At 48.4% G+C, this 20133-nt stretch overlaps 2 protein-coding genes across 3 annotated transcripts; one reads left to right on the top strand and one right to left on the bottom strand.

The window, feature by feature from the left end:
- The first annotated feature begins 539 nt into the window (after positions 1-539).
- FUS (FUS RNA binding protein) lies at positions 540-10491 on the top strand. 2 transcript variants are annotated; one of them, XM_082669631.1, is made up of 15 exons: positions 540-618; positions 2170-2194; positions 2286-2440; positions 3185-3326; positions 3496-3677; positions 3892-4099; positions 5702-5736; positions 7265-7297; positions 8090-8193; positions 8550-8679; positions 8924-9025; positions 9161-9284; positions 9619-9719; positions 9835-9982; positions 10292-10491. In XM_082669631.1, the coding sequence occupies exons 1-15, from the start codon at positions 606-608 to the stop codon at positions 10329-10331; spliced, it is 1542 nt and encodes a 513-aa protein (XP_082525757.1). In that variant the 5' UTR covers positions 540-605; the 3' UTR covers positions 10332-10491. The 2 variants fall into 2 exon arrangements, with proteins under 2 accessions (XP_082525757.1, XP_082525756.1); XM_082669630.1 differs by having other exon boundaries at positions 3182-3326.
- Positions 10492-17143: 6652 nt separating this feature from the next.
- LOC309832043 (apoptosis-associated speck-like protein containing a CARD) lies at positions 17144-18498 on the bottom strand. Its single transcript, XM_082669559.1, has 3 exons — positions 18181-18498; positions 17897-17953; positions 17144-17538 (listed from the first exon to the last, which is right to left on the bottom strand). Exons 1-3 carry the CDS (start codon positions 18452-18454, stop codon positions 17282-17284), a joined length of 588 nt encoding a protein of 195 aa, XP_082525685.1. The 5' UTR covers positions 18455-18498; the 3' UTR covers positions 17144-17281.
- Positions 18499-20133: the final 1635 nt, after the last annotated feature.

The following is a 20133-nucleotide window of genomic DNA, read 5'->3' as shown; positions in this document are numbered from 1 at the left end:
AGGGAGAGGGTCGGTGTGTGTTGTCGGTGGAGGAACACTAGAGCCAGAGAGGGAGGCTGGCGCCGGAGGGAGGATGCATTTGATGCAGTGTAAGGGGAATGGAGCGCAGGAGCTCTCCATCCTGAGCGAAAGTGAGGCCCAGTGAAAGGGGCCAGCCTGAGGAATTTCGGTTCCCGCCCCTCGGCTCCCGGCTTTGACTACAGTTCCGCCCGCAACCGCCCTGGGCCCCTCGCCCCGCCCCCAGAGGGTAATAGGGCTGTACCATTATGCCATCATAGGGGTGACGGTGAAACGTGGGCTTAGTCCTGAAAAGCAAATATAACTTCTTTGTCAGAAAAACAGAGGATTATATGTATTATTTGCAAGGTTCTTAGTTAATACGCTTCCTTTCTGCCTGCTAGGGTCCTCTATACTCCCTGAAGAGTTGCAGGAGTCGGCCACGATTCCCCCTTTCCTTTCCGCAGTTGGTGCGTTCCCCCGGCATGCGTAGGCGGGGAGGCGTACATAAACCTCGACGCAGGAGGCGGGGCTGTTCAGTCCTCGAGGCGTCGGTGCTGTGGTATTGGAATCTTGCTGATTGTCGGCCTGTGCGCGCGTGCGCGGACATGGCCTCAAACGGTATGTAAGGGCGCGAGGCGGCGGTGGCGCGCCGGCCCCGGGCCTTGTTACCTTCCAGTCGGGCTTTTGTTTTTCGGTGGGACCTGAGCGGCGATCGCGTGTAGGGTCTTCTCGCAGCACTGGCGGGAAGCAGCGGAGAGGGGTGGAAGGGGGAGGCCGATGTCGCCATCTTGTTTCGCTCCTCTGGCGCCTGGCGCGGGGCGGGAGGTCTTCCCTTCGCAGCCCCTTTCCTTGAGGTGAGGGTTGGGAGGGACACTTCTTGGAGATTGGAAACGTGAGGCATGGATGGAAATGCCCGGTCCCTGTAGCCTTTTCTCCTTCTCATTCCGAGCCTCGCGCTCGGGCCCGCTTTGTCGCAGTGCTGCATCCGGGCATTCGGAGCGCGCACGCGCTCTGCTGGCCCCTCCCCCCTTTCTGGCGGCGCGAACCCCCCCTCCCGCCTCGTGTCGGCCCTGCTTTTTGTCGCGAGACCCTTCGCTGGAGGCTCCGCGGCGCGCGTCCGGTTTGGGCCTCGCCCCCGGGGTCCCTCGGGAAGGGGCGGGACCGCTTCGTTCCCGCCTCGCTTGCCACGCGGGCGGGGGCGGAGGCTTGGGCCCGCTTAACGGCTGGGGGTGGTCCAACGGACTTGGGGACCCGGCCCGAGGCTTTTCCCGCCTAAATTTCCTCTCTCGGAGGTGGTTACTGAAAGGAACGGCCGCCCGAGGCCCCACCTTCTCCCCGTCCTTTTGCTCTTTTCTGCGGGAGGAAGCGCCTCGTTTTCTGTACCGGCGAGACGAGTGGATCTGGCCAGTGCGTCTAACATGTGGCGTTTTAAAAGCGCTTTCTCTTTCTTCGGTTCGCCGAGTCTCCCCACAGTCCCGAGGCAGGCAAGGAGGAGATAAGAAAACGCACTCGTGGGGAGCCACAGGGCTGGGGACTTGAGTACCAGTCGACTTGCCTCCCGAGGCGACCGCTCTTGATGGTGATCTCTGTTGTTTGGGATCAAAGAGCGCTCTTCTCTTGGTTAGCTAGCTTTGCATTAAAAGCTTCCGTTTCCAGTCTCCAAGATTGGGCAAAGGGTGAAGAGCGGCCTCTTTGGAGACATTCTTGTTTTTCGGATTGAGAAAGTGGAGGCTACGTTCCGAACAGTTCTGCCTCTGGCTTGAATTAAAACCTGTTCTGCTGAAGCAGCTGTGTGACTTTAGCTTGACTTTCGGTGATATCTTTGTCTTCGAGCAGGTGTGAGAAGGAAATGTGTGTAAATTTGTGCAGTTCCTGACATCGATTGAAGTTGCAGAAAATTGGAGCTGTTCACCAAGGCTCTTGCTTTTTCCAGTACTTAAGGCTTCTTGGTCTCTGTAGAAATTCGCTGTTTCTTTGCTTTTCTTTATTGTAAGAAAACTTGACTACGGTCTGCCAGATTGCTCCTCTCAACTAGGGTTTCATGTGGGAATTTATGCCTCGTTGACTTTCCTCTCTGGGGGCCCCAAAGCTAGCTTGAGTTAAGACTTTTCGCCCTAGTCTACTCTTAGGGATGGTTGAAGGTAATATAATTGTGTTTTTGTTTTTCAGACTATACTCAACAAGCAACCCAAAGGTGAGTGTCATTTCTGGGCTTCCAGAGTTTGTAAAGGGCGAGGGTGGCTAAGGTGTTTTTGTCTGAGAGCACGGTTTGTCTTTTTCTCCAGTTATGGGGCCTACCCGACCCAGCCTGGGCAGGGCTATTCCCAGCAGAGCAGTCAGCCCTATGGACAGCAGAGTTACAGTGGCTACGGCCAGTCAGCGGATGCTTCAGGCTATGGCCAGAGCAGCTATGGTAGTTCTTACGGACAGACCCAGAACAGTGAGTCTCTTTTAGTGGGTCACCCCACCTCTTCCTGCTGTTTCTGAATGTTGCTTTTTTTAAAACCTAAGCAGTGCTGAAGTGTTTGCTTTAACCAGTCTATGACCCTTAAAGCACTTAAGCGTTTGAGTCCTTTCAAACAAAAATACTTAATTGGTTTGTAATTGTTTCCTATTATTTTCTTTGACTTTTTACTTTTCTATTTATGTTGCACTTTTCCCCATTTCCCCTAAGAGTGAAAGTGAAATGGGAGGGCGGGGTGTGTGTGTGGGGGAGTATTGCCTAACTTTTAGATACTTAAAGGGAGAAAATGGCTTCCTTGAAGATGTTTGAAGTCCGACTGCTGTATATCACATGATACACCAGGAGGTGGAATTTGCCCTGAGGTCCTGAAGTGTAAATAATATGGGGTTGTCTTATTGGTACTGCACACGTAATGGGCAGGTTAAAATGCTGTTAATTAATAGGGATCTCTTGGGCTGTGATTAGTGATGGTCCTGGAGGCTGGCTTTGGTGTGGGTGGGATGAGATTGGAACTCTGAAGTTGGTAGAAGTTGGAATATTAAGCTTTAAGGTAAAAGAAGGGTAATCTCTGACTGTGAGTTGCAAGATTTCCAAGCATCTTCTAAGAGGTTGAGTTTTCAAGTATGGGAAGCATTAGGTGGTATATAATGTTTTCTTCAACCCATTCCCTGCCTTTTCTCTTTCATCATAGTTTTTGTGACTTCCTTTTTCTTCTAGCAGGCTATGGCACACAGTCAACTCCCCAGGGATATGGCTCAACTGGTGGCTATGGCGGTAGCCAAAGTTCTCAGTCGTCTTACGGGCAGCAGTCCTCATACCCTGGCTATGGCCAGCAGCCAACTCCTAGCAGCGCCTCGGGAAGGTAAGGAGTTCTGGGGTGAGGGGAGAGGACTGAAAGATTAGGGGTGCATGAGTGAGCATGAGGACTAACGGGGGTGGCCTCTGTTGGGTACAGAGAATGGGGTGTACTGAAAGTGAAAGAAGGTTTTGGACATGCTGGCATTATGATTCTGTTTTTTCCTTTTCCCTAGTTACGGTAGCAGTTCTCAGAGCAGCAGCTATGGGCAGCCCCAGAGTGGGGGCTATGGCCAGCAGTCTGGCTATGGTGGACAGCAGCAAAGCTATGGACAGCAGCAAAGCTATAATCCCCCTCAGGGCTATGGGCAGCAGAACCAGTACAACAGCAGCAGTGGAGGTGGAGGGGGTGGTGGAGGTGAGATGTCTTCAGCTTTGTCTCATACCTGCTTTTTGTAAGGAATTGTATCCCGCTCGACCCGTTCCCTAAAAGGTTCTTAAAAATGTTGCGCTTTTGTTTCCTAGCTTCATTTTAATTTTTATTGTCATTTATCACCTGTGCAGTTGAACTGCTTTATGCCACCTCACAGTCTGTTTTGTGTTTCTTAAAGGCATCCTTTCTTTCCTGACAGGTAACTATGGCCAAGATCAGCCCTCCATGAGTAGTAGTGGTGGCGGCGGTTATGGCAATCAGGACCAGAGTGGTGGCGGCGGCTACGGGGGAGGCCAGCAGGACCGTGGGGGCCGTGGCCGGGGCGGTGGCGGTGGTTACAGCCGCAGCAGTGGTGGCTATGAACCCAGAGGTCGTGGAGGCGGCCGTGGAGGCAGAGGCGGCATGGGGTAGGTGTCTTGTGAGCCAGGGAGTAACATCACTGAGCAGTGTGAAGGGTTGCATGAATCTCCCTTGAAGCCTAGTCCCTTAGTGCATGGTTAGTCTTATTCTAGGGATTTGTGGGGGCTTTGATTTAGGAGCATTGACTGTTTCTTCTTCATCCCCATTTTATTTTTGTGAGAACTTGGGAACCTGAACTTCTACCCACACCTCTGTATAGAGATTTGAGTACTGACATTTTTATTTCTCAAGAAAAAGAAACATGGGTGTATATGGATTGGAGTCATTGATATCCTAGGCAAGAAAAATGGAAGTAAAGGCTTCTTTCTCTGCAAGGGAAACCGATGATCCCACTCCTGGTAATAGGGAAACTTGTTACTTGTTACTTGTATTCCCATGTGTCCTCTGAGGAAGTTGTAAATGGTTAACCTGACTTGAGCTTCCAGGAATTGGCTACTCTCTCTTTCTGTATTCTGTAGTCATTTGAATCCACGAGCACTCATTTGACTGACAGTAATGATTTTGTGTGTGACTTGGTTCATGGGGCTATCTGAAGTGTGCAGACCTTTTGGACAAAATACAGTATGCTTGACAGTGGTATCCCACCTATTTGCTCCACTGTCCCCCTTCCTCTGGTTACTTGTCCAACTGGACCTTCTTTCCTCCCCTTCCTGCTGAAGTTGAAGTAAAACCTTAGATTTGATGTTAAAGCACTTGTCAAATCTGTTGGTAAATATGATTTGAAGGACCCTACTCTGTCTCCCTTGAGAGGGGAGGAATGTCAGTGTGTTATTCCTTTTTGGGAAAAAGTAGGTTTTTTAAAGAGTTTGTGTATGGTAAGTATTCAGAGGTGGGTGGGGGCAATCTCAAAAACCGTACAAAATAAGGAAAACTCTGTTGTGTGCGTGTGTTTAATGCAAAACTTTAAAAAGAAAAACAACTGTTAATGTGACTGTTAACTTGCTCTGCATTTTATGTGCCACAGGTATGAAAGGTGACATTGCAAAATACTCCGCTCTTCTCACAGTGTTAGAAGGGGTGACCCCGGGGGTGGGGAGAGATCAAAAACAGCTCAGTAGTTAGGGTAGGGCTTAGCTAAGTTTGTCTCGCTTTAAGGGGAAATTGCCTTTGGTTTTGACTTTTTATGGAACAGGGTTGGGTCTGCTTGCTGCTTTCAAAGCAAAAAACCACAAAAATGTGTTCAGGGCTACCCCAGCCTGGTGTGAAATGTCTTCTGGGTAAATCGGGGGTAGGGTTTTTAAACCAACTACTGGGTTGTCATCCACTCGCGACAAGAGGAAAAAACATCTGCTACGTCGGAAGAACGACCAAGGAAAATGGGTCTTTTTTTTTTTCCAGAGGAAATAGATATATAACCTTTTAAAGCAAAATCCTTAAAAATTGTGTCTGAGAAATTGCACACGTGTGTGTGACATGCTCAAAGGTCAGACAAGGGGTGGTCAGGAAGGGGAATGTATTTTAGTAGCCATTTGTATTATCATTTTCCCAAAACACCTACCCATGTTTGGGGAATGTTGAACAAAATCAAAAACCGCCCTTTTGTAGCCGTTGGAAGCTTCATGTCCTTTCTTCTAACTTGTCTTCTCCAGCGGAAGTGACCGTGGTGGCTTCAATAAATTTGGTGGTAAGTGAACAGAGTTTCCAAAATTCCCAACTCCCAGCAATGCTTTGTCTGATTGTTCATTTGCAGATGTCTTAACGTGTTTTAAGTGTCAAAGGTTTTGGAGTGTCCAGAACCACCTCCAGAAAGGGGTGGGGTAGAATGCCACCTGCTGCCAGATGTGTGCTAACCTGGAGGCAGGCAGGGGTAAGACTCAGCAGGCATCTGGTACCAATTCGGTTTGACCCAGGTTAAATAAGAGGTGTTTAAGTAGGCCTCTGAGAGGATTGTTGCCACACCCGGCACTTAGTGAGCACCGTAATGAGAAGCTGGAGAGTGTGCTGGGACACGTGGGGCCGACTTGGCTTTAGGACCCTTTTGATCAGTGTGTCCGAGGTTAGTGTGTGTGTGTGTGTGTGTGTGTGTGTGTGTGTGTGTGTGTGTGTGTGTGTGTGTGTGTAACAATCTCCAAATGTTTTAATTCTGGACGAGGGATGTGAACTTTTGCCCTGCCCTGAGGATGGTGAAGTTGGTATATATTTATATATTAAATACTGAATGGTGTCGATGCGATTCTACATACACGCATTTAAACTCAATTCAGATGGGCAAATAGAAACTAGCTCTGGGAAGGAAGGTGTGGACTACTTCCAAGAAAGGTTGGGAGTATGTGTGGCTCATGGGAAATAACCAGGTCTTAAACAGCACAAAACTGAATTCATGGAAAAATGGCAAATTTGAGAAGTCTCCCAGTAAGCCGGAACTTTTCTGGTTTGGTTAACTAACAAAAGGTTTCTTGATTTGTCTCAACATTTAAAGCCAAAGGCTTGGGTTCATGATTTAGGTGTCATTGAGTGTGGGTACAATATTTATTTATGATGAATTCAGATAAACTTTGGTCAAAGATGGTCTCTGGAAAAAAAAGAGAGGCTGCATTATGGAAATAAGATTTCTGGTCTGTTCCCTGGGACATGCTTAAAAAATACAATAGCTGTTATGTATGATTTTTATTTTCATGTGGTTTTGGGGGAAACAAACATGGTTTTAAGAATGGTTTCTAAAGATGAAATTAAAAATTGTTCTACAAGGGATAAGTGTCTTTGGTGTTAAAGTTTGGAGAAACTGTATGGATGCATATCACATTGCTGGTGGTGAGCCCATTTCTCTCTGGGGTGAGAGAACAGGGCCAAGCTATGAGTTGGTTAACTTCAAGGGGTCTCCCTCCTGGCCCTCCCAGTCTGTGCTGAGGACATTTCCCAGCCTGAGCTGGGGGAGGCAGCATTTTCTGAAGTGTGGCGTTGTCCCTGTGGGGACTCAGGTTACATACAGGTCTTAAGAAAAGGGGCCTCTGTCTTCCCCAGACCTGCCTAGGATTTTTCTCTGGGCAGGCAACCCAGGACAGGGTTTGGAGTGAGGCTGTGAGCACTTACCTGATATTTTGCAAAAGTTTGGATTTGGTGTGAATTTTTCTCCTTGTCTTTCTCAGCCTGTTGACTAACGGCTCCTCTTTCCTTGTTTTTTTGTTTTTTGTTTTTTTTTCATGTCACTTAAGGCCCTCGGGACCAAGGATCACGTCATGACTCTGGTAAGTCCAGAGGTGGCATGAAGGAATGGCTCAAGTGGTATCAGGACTTTTCCTGGATGTTCTTTGAAACTTAAAGGGATGTGAAGAACAGGGGTAGAGAAGAAGGAAAATGTGGGGAAGGGAGTTTAGGTGTAGCTATACTTAACAGTGATTTATAAATGAGCCATGTATCAGAAATACCTGATGTGGTGATTTCCTCTCCCAGCAATTTAGTAGGTCTGGGAGGAGCCCGAGAATTTGCATTTCTAACAAGTTTCAGGAGATGCTGATGCATCTGTGTGTGGACCATAATCCTGAACTGCTGGTTCAGTTAAAGCAGTGGCTTTTAAAAATGGGGATCGTAACCAAATTATTGAACGAAAAAGACACAGAAAGGGAAGCACTTAGTGTATTTTTTGTTTTAATTATGTTTATATACTGGATTTTAGTGTAAAATAGGTTTCTTAACTTGGGGGTCTTAACGTTGACAACTGGTGTACTTATTGTGTGGTTGGGCAGTTAACTCCTGAGCCCTGGTTTCTTTAGTGAGTATCATCATGTTTCAAAGGGTAGTTGTAAAACTAAATTTAAATTTGTGAAGTGGCTGGCATATTGGTACTCAGATAATAAAATAGAAGGGATGGGGATTTCTTTTGTCTGACCTAAACCAAAGTATATTGCTTGCTTTAGAATTTTTCTTCTTTGAAAGCGAAATAGCAAGTATTAAAGTTAGGTTATTAAGAGTCACTGACTTGTTTTACCTTTGCTTGTTTCCTCTCCAAATTCATGTTTCTTTCTGCGTTTGACAAGCAGAACAGGATAATTCAGACAACAACACCATCTTCGTGCAAGGCCTGGGCGAGAATGTTACAATTGAGTCTGTAGCTGATTACTTCAAGCAGATTGGTATCATTAAGGTACTTGTGGAGCAGAGTGGGTGCTTTCTATCAGTGCTGCAGGCTTTTGGATTTCATACCTTAGTGGAAAAAAAAAAGTCTTAATGGTTGCCTGCTTAATTTGTTGAAGAAAGAACATTAGCCTTTGCCATTTTTTAAAGGGAATCACATTTTAACACAAAGGCACAATTGATAAAAAAGGGAGTGTCTAAAACTTTTGAATTTGTAGTCTGTAATCTTTACTTTCATTTTTTAATATTGAAGTGAGAAACAGTTATAGTTGATGGCTTTAATTCAAGTTACGTGAAATAGAAAGGTATGGTTGTGATAGTGCTGTCTTCTTTAAGACTGATGTTATCTCACGTTGATTTTTTCAGACAAATAAGAAAACAGGACAGCCCATGATTAATCTGTACACAGACAGGGAAACAGGAAAACTGAAGGGAGAGGCAACAGTGTCATTTGATGACCCACCTTCTGCTAAAGCAGCTATTGATTGGTTTGATGGTATGTATGCGGAGGCTGGCAGGGGTGGGGGACAGGGTAACTAGCTTTGGGAAACGGCCTGTGTTTTGAGGATTTCTATGAGTCTTCCAACACTCCTATTTTGGCGTGGTCTTATTTTTTCTTATGTTTCATGAGATTGTAAACATTTACAAGAAGGCAGAGTCTTCTCTTGATTGTACCAAGTGTGTTTTTAGACCCACAGGTCTTAATAAAAAGTCTCTTTATACCTCCTTTATTTCTTTAGGTAAAGAATTCTCTGGGAATCCTATCAAGGTCTCATTTGCTACTCGGCGAGCAGACTTCAATCGGGGTGGTGGCAATGGTCGTGGAGGCCGAGGGCGAGGAGGTGAGGATCTACTTCTGCTGGTGTAAGAGGTGATGGGGAGAGAAGGGAGAGAGGGTGGTAAGGGTTTGCATAGGAGAGAAGGTTAGGTTAACCAGACTTGGAAGCGGAGCAGACGTATTCTTTTGTCTACACTAGGACCCATGGGCCGTGGAGGCTATGGAGGTGGTGGCAGTGGTGGTGGGGGCCGAGGAGGATTCCCCAGCGGTGGCGGTGGCGGTGGAGGACAGCAGCGAGCAGGGGACTGGAAGTGTCCTAATCCGTGAGTGAAACAACTTTAATTCTTTTCTCAGCCCTCTTACACGTGTGCCCTTTGGTACTATGGTAGAGCTTGTGTTTTCCGACTAATAGATGTCAAAGGTACACTTTGACAGGCTTGGCCAGGAGTCACCTAGGTGAGGTAGCTCTAGTGGGAAAGGTATTGGACTGGGTTCAATAACCTGCAGTTTTTGTCTGGCTCGCTCCTGAGAAACAAGCCTTTTTGCTTTTCCGAGGCCTCATTTTCCTCACGTATCCGTAAGGTAACTGGAGTGTTCGTAATTCTAGGTCTTGTCTTACCGCCCCCCGGCCCTGACTAATTGTCTTATTTTCCTCAGTACGTGTGAGAACATGAACTTCTCTTGGAGGAATGAATGCAACCAGTGTAAGGCCCCTAAACCAGATGGCCCAGGAGGGGGACCAGGAGGCTCTCATATGGGTAAGGAAGAGGCAGAGCTGGTGATAAGGAGTTGGGATCAAAAGGAGGCTAGAGGGAAGGTAGGAGGAATTTGGGGGATGTGATATGGGGATATATCATATTTCTTTTTTCCTAGGGGGTAACTATGGAGACGATCGTCGTGGTGGCAGAGGAGGCTATGATCGGGGCGGCTACCGAGGCCGAGGCGGGGACCGTGGGGGCTTCCGAGGGGGCCGGGGTGGTGGGGACAGAGGTGGCTTTGGCCCTGGCAAGATGGACTCCAGGTAAGTAAGACTCTAAATTGAAATGAAAGTAGAGCAGTTGAACAGAGGTCATGGGATTGCAAGGTTTTGGGACAGTGGTTTCATTTTGAGGGCTAGGTTGGAAAGCTGAGACTGTAACCATAGTGGGTAGGGAAGGAGGGAAGGAAGATTATCTGGGGGAGCTAATCTGTAGACTCCCGTGTACTCTCTATACCTATAGGGAGATATGAGCTAGTTCTTGGGCTTGGGTAGCAGGGGCAGATAGGATTTCTGGGGTGGGGTGGGTAGAGAGGTTGGTAACTCAGACCTAATGGATACTCTTTCTTGCAGGGGTGAGCACAGACAGGACCGCAGGGAGAGGCCGTATTAGCCTGGCTCCTGAAGTTCTGGAGCGGCTTTCTCCTGTACCCAGTGTTACCCTCATTATTTTGTAACCTTCCAACTCCTGATCACCCACGGGTTTTTTGTGTCGGACTATGTAATTGTAACCATATCTCTGGTTCCCATTAAAAACCATCATTTTAGTTAAATTTTCTTCCTCTTCCCCCTCTTCACTGTCCTGGAGCATTGATGTCCAGGTCAAGAATGTGGGGAGTGTTCCTCTTTCAGATCAACCTGCCTTGTGGGAACTGGAATAATTTGTTTGTTCCCGCTTAGCAGGAACTGGAATAAAGTGTTTGATACTTGTTTCAGGGAGAAAAGGTCAAGTGTATCCTTGAAAGTAGAGATTAAACTTTTCTGTTATGGTAAAAACTAGATGAATGAAAGTGGTAAATGAGAAACATGTGGTGTGTTGGCCCAGAATTGTCCAACCATTGGAAGTTTTTCTTTTACCATGTTTATTCACATGCTGGTTTTAGTGAGTTTATTATAGTAGCTCTGTTCTTTTTTTAAGGCCTCTTGGCTCTTCTGGCACTTTTCTGAGTGGGGCTCAAACAAATTAGGTTGCTTTGGGGGTGGTATTCAAGCTTGATCGTGATTGGAGCACATAGTTATTAGCCAGTTGGGTGTTTTGAAGGAAGGAGAGTAACTGAGCACCTACTTAATGGCAGGTGTTCCGTGGCCTTGCTCACTTCATGCCCAGTGCATGGGTGATGTGGCTCTCGTTTCTCAGGAAATGGTCGACCCCAGGATGGAGTCCCTGTCTGATCACTTCATTTTCATTTCTTGGCATTTCGTTCTGAAATCATTGTTCTGAAGGGGACAGACTCCTATCCCAAACGTTGTTTGCCTAGGCCTTAAGAGGATGCTAAATTTTAGGGAAAGAGACTTGGGAAGGAGAGGAGATGGTAAAGGGGGGAAGGTTAGCTGGGAAAGTAAGGTAGAGGCAGTTCTTTATATTTCAGGGTGACCCCCTCCATTAGTTTTCCTGAAGGTGGGGCTTTGGTAGGTGTCTTTAGGGAGACAGTGGTCTAGCTGGGTCATGTTTACATCCTGCCTATACCCAGAGGGCTGAGGTCATTGATAATTTTGAGAAAGGCAAAGGTTGGGGCCGATGAGTTGAAACCTCAGACTCCAGTGCCTGTCAACCTTAACATGCCTTTCCTGACCCCAAAAATTTCCCCCCTGCCTTTTTTCCAGCTCAGACTGAGTTTAGAAAACTTGCCCATCCCTGCCAAGCAGTTGAATTTTAGTTATACAGAACTGAAAATTATAGCCAACAGCAACAGGCTTCTTTGCTGTCAGAAGCACAGCTCGTAGAGTGCCTGGGACCCCTGGTGGGAAGTGCTTTTTCTCTTGGTTTAAAATTGTCAAGTATGCTGTAAGTGTTCTCTTCTTAGGAGTTGTTTCGTCTTCCAATCTCTGGTGACTTGAGATGGAAGCTGTGGCTTTGTCAAAAGGAATAGCTGCTTTATCCTCCCTACTGTGTGGAGGTGCTCTACCAAGAGTAGGTGGAGAATGGCTGAGCTGCTCCAGGCAGTGCTTTCCTTTGGCTTACTGAACTTCGTACGCTTGAGAAACCCTCAGAATTAGAGCCGAGGATATGGCATCGTTTCTCTCCCTGGTGTGTTCAGCTGCCTCTGCTTTCTTAACAGTGATGCTTGGTTTGAATGGCACTATCCATGTCTGAGAAGTTTATTGTGTGTGCTTCACCTGGTAGGGTTCTGGTGTTAGGGTTTGGTTGTGGTTCCTTCATCCCTACTGCTAGCGGTGAAGGAGGTTGAAGCTCTGGGTGAGACCCAGTTACTGACTGGGACTGTTAGTATTTAGTTTTTGTCCTTTAAAGGGCTTCAGTGATTGGTTTTGCTCTTAAGTAAAAGAAAATAGAGTCTCAAGTGTCTAGTGGGTAGATCCAGTTTGGAGTCCTTTTCCAGGAGAAAAGAATGGATGACGACAGAACTAGCAACAGAGGGAATGTTGTTGGTTCTGGTGCCAGCTTATCCATTGGCGAGAAAATAGGAGTGAGACCTCAAGGGGGTTGGACTTTGGGCCCTCTGCTCTTGGCTGCATTCCCTTGTAAGCACTAGGCCAGTAATAGCCAGTCATATTTCTCTGATGAGGATCTTAGGCTAGTCCTTAGAGATCTAAAGAATACATTATTACTGAATTATGGAAAATGGCCTGCAGTCTGGAAGCACTTAGGCGCCTGGCTTTTTGAATTGGGACAGGCTGACTAGGGAGAAGTGAGGAGGGTAGGTTGTGGTGGGGAGAAGTGTGCTGCGGGTCTGTTTGTTTCCACTGGTTTAGTTCTCAGGCTTTTCACCTTTTCCCCATCACATGCTGGATTTCAGTAACTTGGATATAGGGCTGAGGTTAAGTCATTGCTGGGTCCAGCTCCTGTGAGACTCAACACATTAACATCTTTATTTAGGCATGTTGCTTCCCACTTCCAGTCTCCTGTCAGTCTTCCACCAGGGGTTTTGTAACCAGGTCTCACTCCCTCTACTAGTCTGTGAGAGGCTCAGCTCAGTGTGAGGTCCCATCTGCAGCCATTCCTCTCCAGTCTTTTCAGAACTCAGACTCCCTTTTTTGCCTTTGGGCCCTCAATACTTAGTCTCTTTCCTTTCATCTTTAAATTTTATTTTGAAATAATTCAGACTTAGGTTTCCACAAAAATTATCTTGTTCAGCTCCCCATGCAGACGGTAATCTTCCTGGTGCTGGGGGTATTAAGAAATGAGGAAGTAGTGTCAAGTGGATCTTGCCAGCAGGTTTGACTTTTGGGCTTGTAGAAATTGTTTGGCCCTCAATCCTATGGTGTTAGCAGTTAGAGTTTTAAGAGACCATTGAATTTAAAATTCCTAATTTTTTTTTTTTTGCGGTACGTGGGCCTCTCACTGTTGTGGCCTCTCCCGTTGCGGAGCATAGGCTCCGGACGCGCAGGCTCAGCGGCCATGGCTCACGGGCCCAGCCGCTCCGCGGCATGTGGGATCTTCCCAGACCGGGGCACAAACCCGCGTCCCCTGCATCGGCAGGCGGACTCTCAACCACTGCGCCACCAGGGAAGCCCTAAAATTCCTAAATATTTTTGAGGGAGGAACAGAAGTATGTCAGAGGAGTTTGGGTCTGGAAATAGTGCTCTGTGGATGGATTGTGCTCTCTCAGCTCCTTGGATTGTCTTGGGGTTGTAGTGCTAGCATGAAGGGCTCCTTTAACATGAAGGATAATTGAGAGCCACCAGTGTGGGGATTGGAGACAGGAAGGAAGCTTGGACTACGCGGTCGAAGATAGGGGATTCCTTGTGTGTAGTGGGGAACTGAGCTTTAGGCCATTGCCGGTAGAGAATGCCAAGGAGGGTGGGGTGGGTATGGGAAGAAGAAACTGAAGGGAGGCAGGAACCAGGCTTTCCAGGTAGCATTCTGCATGCGCACCTCAGGGTGGCAGTGTTGCACAATTGCACTGATTCCTTGTAGCTGTTCCGTGCAGGATCCTTAGGGCCTCACTGCAGCCTGCTTGAGGTACGAACCTGTCAGATTTAGCTTGATGGCTGTTTTTTTTTTTTCCTCCCCTCTTAAACCAGAATTTGAGGGGAAATGGGCCCATCCTGTATAGTCTTTCCCTGAGTGACAAGGCACATCCCTCTGTGAGAAGGCTTCTGCAAACCTGTCACAGGCTGACTGAGGTGGCAGAGCCACATTCTCGCTATAGCAGCGTGTAAGTTGAATACGTACCTGAATCGCTTGGCAATGTGGTTAGCACGTCGGTTCTAACTCAGTGTGTAGGTCCTGGTGGGGTGCTGCCACCTCTGGCGATGCTCTGAAGTTCTGCAGAGACTCCTTTTCTGCTAATTCCCCCCGTCATGTCTGGAAAGGGGAACTCAGTTTTGTACAGAACTGTTCATGTAGACAGTTTAAGCCAGGAGCTAAGAAAAAGGTCACTCGTGGAAGGCTGGGTCCTGGATGTGGGTTTTTGTTCTTATTAGCACAGGCCCAGCGGACATTACTTATTGATCTGCTTTTTTTTTTTTTCCAGTCTTGTGATGCTTAGAGGTTTGAGCAGAAAATGTTGATTGTTTCAGACTGAGGAGCCTAAGCCATTGAGCAGCTAGGAACAGAAACATCCTGGAGATCACTGTTGACACCAGTGTGTGCTCACTGTGGGCCAGTTGATTTTAGGTGATGAGCTGTGTCCTGTTATCCCTACTTTATAGATGGGATGCTGAGGTACAAACTGGCCTTAAGTCTCATAACTGGTGAGTTCTTATTAGCACAGGCCCAGCGGACATTACTTATTGATCTGCTTTTTTTTTTTTTCCAGTCTTGTGATGCTTAGAGGTTTGAGCAGAAAATGTTGATTGTTTCAGACTGAGGAGCCTAAGCCATTGAGCAGCTAGGAACAGAAACATCCTGGAGATCACTGTTGACACCAGTGTGTGCTCACTGTGGGCCAGTTGATTTTAGGTGATGAGCTGTGTCCTGTTATCCCTACTTTATAGATGGGATGCTGAGGTACAAACTGGCCTTAAGTCTCATAACTGGTGAGTGAGGTAGAGCAGGGATTTGAATCTGTCCTTTGGCTGCAGAAGTGTGTCCTTAACCAATATGCTGTGGCTGGTAGAACTCTGAGCCTCACCCTTCTCCCCGCCTCCCCCACCAAATAAAAAGGAAAAAGAAAGCCCCCAAGAAGTCTTTCAACTTCGGGGAGCTGTTTCTTAGAACTGTGTCTTTTGCCTCAGGCTTGCACTAGTTTTTGTAGCTGCTCTGTTTGAGCATCTGCTGTGCAAGGAAGTGTTATGGCTCCATATCATGAGAAGCATTAGGTTCCTATGAAGTGTAAAAAAAAAATCCTCTGTTAGGACAGTAGACATACACAGTAACTGATGTTATTATTTTTCACATGCAAGGCACTGTACAGAGGTTGAAAAGATGTCTTTTTGTGGGGATCTAATGGGAGAGTCCTGTGTGAAAGTAGATGTGACAATATGGTTTGCTCTACCACAGGGAACCTAGGTGAAAATGCCACTGGAGCCCAGAGGAAGGCCCTCTCCAGGCATGCTAGGACAGGTGGGTTTCAAGGTATCCAGAGTCTGGATCAGCGTGCGGTAGGGCAGGGTGTATAAGTAGTGTTGAGATCTGGTGGTATGTGAAGAGGAAGGTAGGAGAGGTTGGATGGGGTTATTCAGGGTCAGGTTGGAAGCGGGGCTTAGGTGTGCTAGTGTTAGAAGGGAGTCCATTTCCATCATCAGTTTTCAGTACTCAGGCCCTTTAAGGTGGTTGACGAGAAGCAGGGAGATCAGGAGGCCTGTTGTGGTAAGACATGAAGGCATACGCCAGAGGGGGGCAGTGAAGTTGAAAAGGAAGGTGTTTGGATGTAAGTTGGAAGACTGACTAAACTTTATGGAACACGCTGGTGTTTCTTGTTTTCTGGTTAGGCTGCTGCTGTTGCCATATGTCGAGATACAGGGATAGTAAAAGGAAGACAACTTCAGTTTGGGAAATGGCAAGGTCCTTCAGAACATAAGTGAGCAAACACATCTCGGGGATTGAATGAGGCTTGGTTTATAAGATTTAAGAAGACTTGGTAGAAAAGGGCTGAGAGTAGAATGGGGAGCATCACTTATTTTATGGGGTATTTGGCCAAAGAAGATAAGCCCACGGGATCCTGAGTGTTCGGGCTGATTCCCACTTTTGCGGAAGCTCAGCTTTCCTCCTGGAGTCCTAAATGGCATTAGGAGCAGTCCCATGTCACTGTAGCCTTGACAGTGGTCATTAGCTTAGCTTTTTGGTAGCTTCCTCCTGCAGTAAACAACTTGTTTTCTCCTGTTGCTCTGGTGATCTGGTCATCAGAATAGGGAAGTGTTGACTGTGTGGGGTGGGGGGAGGGGGATAAACACTGCATCTGTCAATTCTTGTGTCTAGGGAGGGTGTTCCAAGTGAAGCCTTCATACAGCTTTTCCATTCTGTGCTGGTCTGTCGTTGTGAACGGCACACTTTGTACCCTCATATCTGGATCGCCGAGTCTGATGATCTGACTCCTAAGGATAGGATATCTGGCCTCCTTGGGGCCTGCCTGTTGCTTTGCATCTACCCCCTGCAGGCCAGAAAGAATTTGGGTGCAAAGTGTACTCAGGATGTGGTCCTAGAATCTGGTTCCGTAACAGCCTCTGGAAAGGCTCCCTAAGTGTTTTGTGGAAATAAATACTCCTATTTTCTTTTGTGGGCACAATTTCATCGAGAGAGGGAACAGCTACTAGAACTCATTTCCTGAAGTTGCTTTTGTGATTGGCATGTTTTCTGGGCAGAGTGTAACCTATAACCTCTTGGTTGGAGCGGGTGGGAAGGAGCAGAGGGAGGAGTGACGCCTGCTGGTGTCCGTGCCAGAAGGAGCCCTAGGGACACTCGGTGGCTTGTGCTCTTTCCTGCTTAGATGGTACTCTTGTCACTTCCCCTGAAAATTGCTCTCATTTTGCAATTTTTTTTCCTATGAAAAAATGAAAGAGAAGCTTGGCAGACGAGTCTGCTTCTAAATGCACGTCAAGCCTGGCCCCCCCCAGTTCCAGGCCCTTTGTACATATTTCTATTCTAATTTTTAGACCTTGGCCACAAGACTAACCTGTGTTCACAGGTCTCAGGGGCAGACCCTGTGGGGTGGCATTAAGGGAGCCACCAAATGGTGAGTGAGGGACCATTCCTTGGTGACTGAGGCAGGAAGGATGAAGTGTTTGGGGAGCCTGCTGCCCCAGGAACAGGCGGAGGCTAGAGCTTCATCTGAGTCACTGCGGCGCTTGGATATGTAGCTCTGCATGAGTTTCCAGGCTGGAAGTAGGAAGACACACCAAATACAAGCTGGATTTTCATATGTATATTAAAAAATCAGACTCCAGGTAAGATGGCTGGAACTGCCAGGGGTTGTCTGTGGGACTGCTGCTGGGGAAGATGCCTCAGCTCTGCTCCAGGTCGACCACCAGGTAGGGCTGGGTGTCCCTCAGGGCCTGGAGGAGCAGATTCTTGCAGGTCAGGTTCCAGGCTGGAGCAAAGCTGAAGAGCTTCCTCATCTTGTTAGAATTGGTGCACTCCGCCCGCACTGCCTGGTACTGGTCCTCTGTCAGGACCTTCCCGTACAGGGCATCCAGCACCCCATCCACGTCTGTGACCCGCGCAATGAGGGCCGCCCGATGCTGCTCCACAAAGTGCAGTGCTGGGGCGGGAGGGAGGAGAGGGGATGAGCTGGGACCAGGGTGGGTGCTGGAGCCTGTCCCTCTTGAACACTAGGCTTTCTTTAGAAATTGCCCTGAATGCAACCCTAAGCGGTGGGGTTCAAGGTGGGCATGCCACCAGGACTCTACCTATAGTGGGATGAGTTTAACTTTGTCTCCCTTTTTCCTCCCAGCCAGGCTCAGCCCCAGGAGGTGTGTGAGTAGGTGGGTGGGAAGGGTTGGCCTAGCTTTGTGCTCTTTGGGTGCTCCTGGCCTTGGGACAAGAGGCTGTGCAGGGGTACGGTGGGGCGGGGCTGGTGAGGTGCCCAGGTAGGTGAGGTTGGGCGTTGAAGGCTTTACCTGGCTTGGCTGCTGTCTGGGGAGGGGCCTTGATCCCGGCTGGCGTGGTTCCGGGGCCTGTAAGAAAATGTTAAGTGGTGTCTCCCAAGTGTTTCTGGGTTCGGGGGTCTCTTGGTCCGGAAGCCAAGGTCAGTACCAAGCGCGGGAAGCCTCCCCAGCAGGAGGATTTTATTAAAGGGTAGGAGAAACAGGAAGCGGAAGCTCCAGCAGAGGCGAACTTTTGGGTTGGGAGGAGGGTGTAGAGGGGATACTGGTCTGGCCCTGTGTGGAGGGGGCGCACTCACCCTTGCACAAGGTCTCCTGCAGCTGCTCCGCCACCTCCTGCATGCCGATGTTGCACAGCACGAATACCGTGAGCTCGGCACTGTACGCCTCCAGATAGTAGCTGACGAGCTTGTCGGTGAGGTCCACAGCGTCCATGGGCAGCAGCGTCCCCCGTGGGATGCGTCCGTAGCCTTCGCGCAGCGGCACTGAAAGCAGCTTCATCTTGAACTTCTTGAACTCGTCAGCGGTCAGGTTTTCCAGCGCATCCAGGATGGCATCACGCGTGCACCCCATGGCTCCTGGGGTCCCCTGCCGCAGCCGCCGCTTCAGCTCGCTCAGGCAGTCTGCCAAGCAGGAAGTCTGCTCTGGGGCGGGGCCTGGAATTCCCCGCCTTCAGTCCTGTCCCTGCCTCAGAGCTTTGCCCTTGGGTGTTAGGCTCCTGACTACCGCGTTCCTTCCCTTTCTCTCCTGGCCACCGGGGGGCGCCCAGATTGCATCCTTTGGCTGGTCTAAGAGGTGGGACCCAGGAGACCCGGTGGAAAAGGGCTCGTGGATGGTGCCTGCCTCTCCAGGCTTGGACTAGGTAGCACAGATCAGGAACCTGGTTTATTGGAGCGCTAAGGCTTAGGATCGTGGAATTTTGGAACCCTGAAATCTCCATGTTTCCTTAAACCTTAGCATCCTCTCTCCCTGTCATAGGATCAGAATCATGGAATCCTAACAGCCACGTAGCTCCCCAAATTCCACGGGTAGATTACTGTGTGTGCTTTCTCTCTCCAAGCCTCAGTTTCCTTATCCATGAAATGGGGATAATAACACTCATTCACTTAGTAAATATTCCAGCATAACATGGGCTACCTGATGGTGCCTGAAACCTTGCCAAATGCTTCATGGGAGAGCCAGGATTTGGTCCCCCAGGAACTGAATTTCTTGGGAAGTGATGACAAGAGACACTTGGAATGGTTGAGAAAATTCTTGACTGGAGGGAAGGTCATGGGAAGAGAGCTATTCTGGGGTCAGGGGGCTTGACCCAGAAGAGCAGATGAAAGGTGGCTTGGGTTGGTGTAGGTTGGAGTGGGATGGCGTGGATTGGCGTTGGAGGCCAAGCTGTGCCCAGAATCCTTAATTTGCCCTTAACATGGCTGGGAAGGCCCTGCTGGTCTGCCCCTGTGCACCTCGCCAGCCTTGTCTTGCACCACACCCTGACCACACTCCATCTCTGAGTTCCAACCACACTGGCCTCGCAGTTCTTCAAATGTGCCAGGCTTCTTTGCTTCTCCAAGCCTTTGCACGTGCTATTCGCTCAACCTGGAGCTCTCTTCCCTCACTCTTTGCCTGACAAACTCTCAAGACTTTTTAGGTCTTAAGTTAAATGCTACTTCCTCTGGGAGACCAGGTTTAGAATCCCTCCAGTTCAAAACACTTGCTACTGATTTGTAGCTCTTACAGCAATTGTGACTAAATTGTAACTGTGAGTATGTTTAGGCACCCACCTCCCCACTAAAACATGAGCTCTATGAGGGCAGGGACCTTGGCTGGTTCATTGCTGAATCTCCAGCATCAAGAGTGCCTGGGACAATGTAGGTACTCAGTGAAGATTTGCTGGATGAAGGAATGACTGAGGCTGTGTTACCTGCAACATGTGTTCCAAAAGCTTCCAGCAGAGTGGCAGGGCCCTGCTCCCCATCCGTGTGCGTGTTGCCCCACACAGGCTGGGTAGTACTATGTGCCAACATCCTTACCATGGGTGGCACTTGTGGCCCAGCGGCTAGTGTTCCCTGGCTCATGGCTGTTCATTATTGTGCCTCTCCACTGGTCTTTGTCCTTGCAGAATCTCTACGTCATTTTGTGCACTGTGGCCAGAAGGCTACATCTTCCTAGCCCACACATTGATGCTGTCCCTTCCCTGCTTGAAAACCTCTTATGACCCCTCAGTGCCCCCAGAATCAAGTCTAAGCTCCTTGGCTTGGCCT

This window comes from Grampus griseus, assembly GCF_964374135.1.
Source record: "Grampus griseus genome assembly, chromosome: 14".
NCBI classification, from domain to species: domain Eukaryota; kingdom Metazoa; phylum Chordata; class Mammalia; order Artiodactyla; family Delphinidae; genus Grampus; species Grampus griseus.
This window is presented reverse-complemented; position numbering and strand designations above follow the sequence as displayed.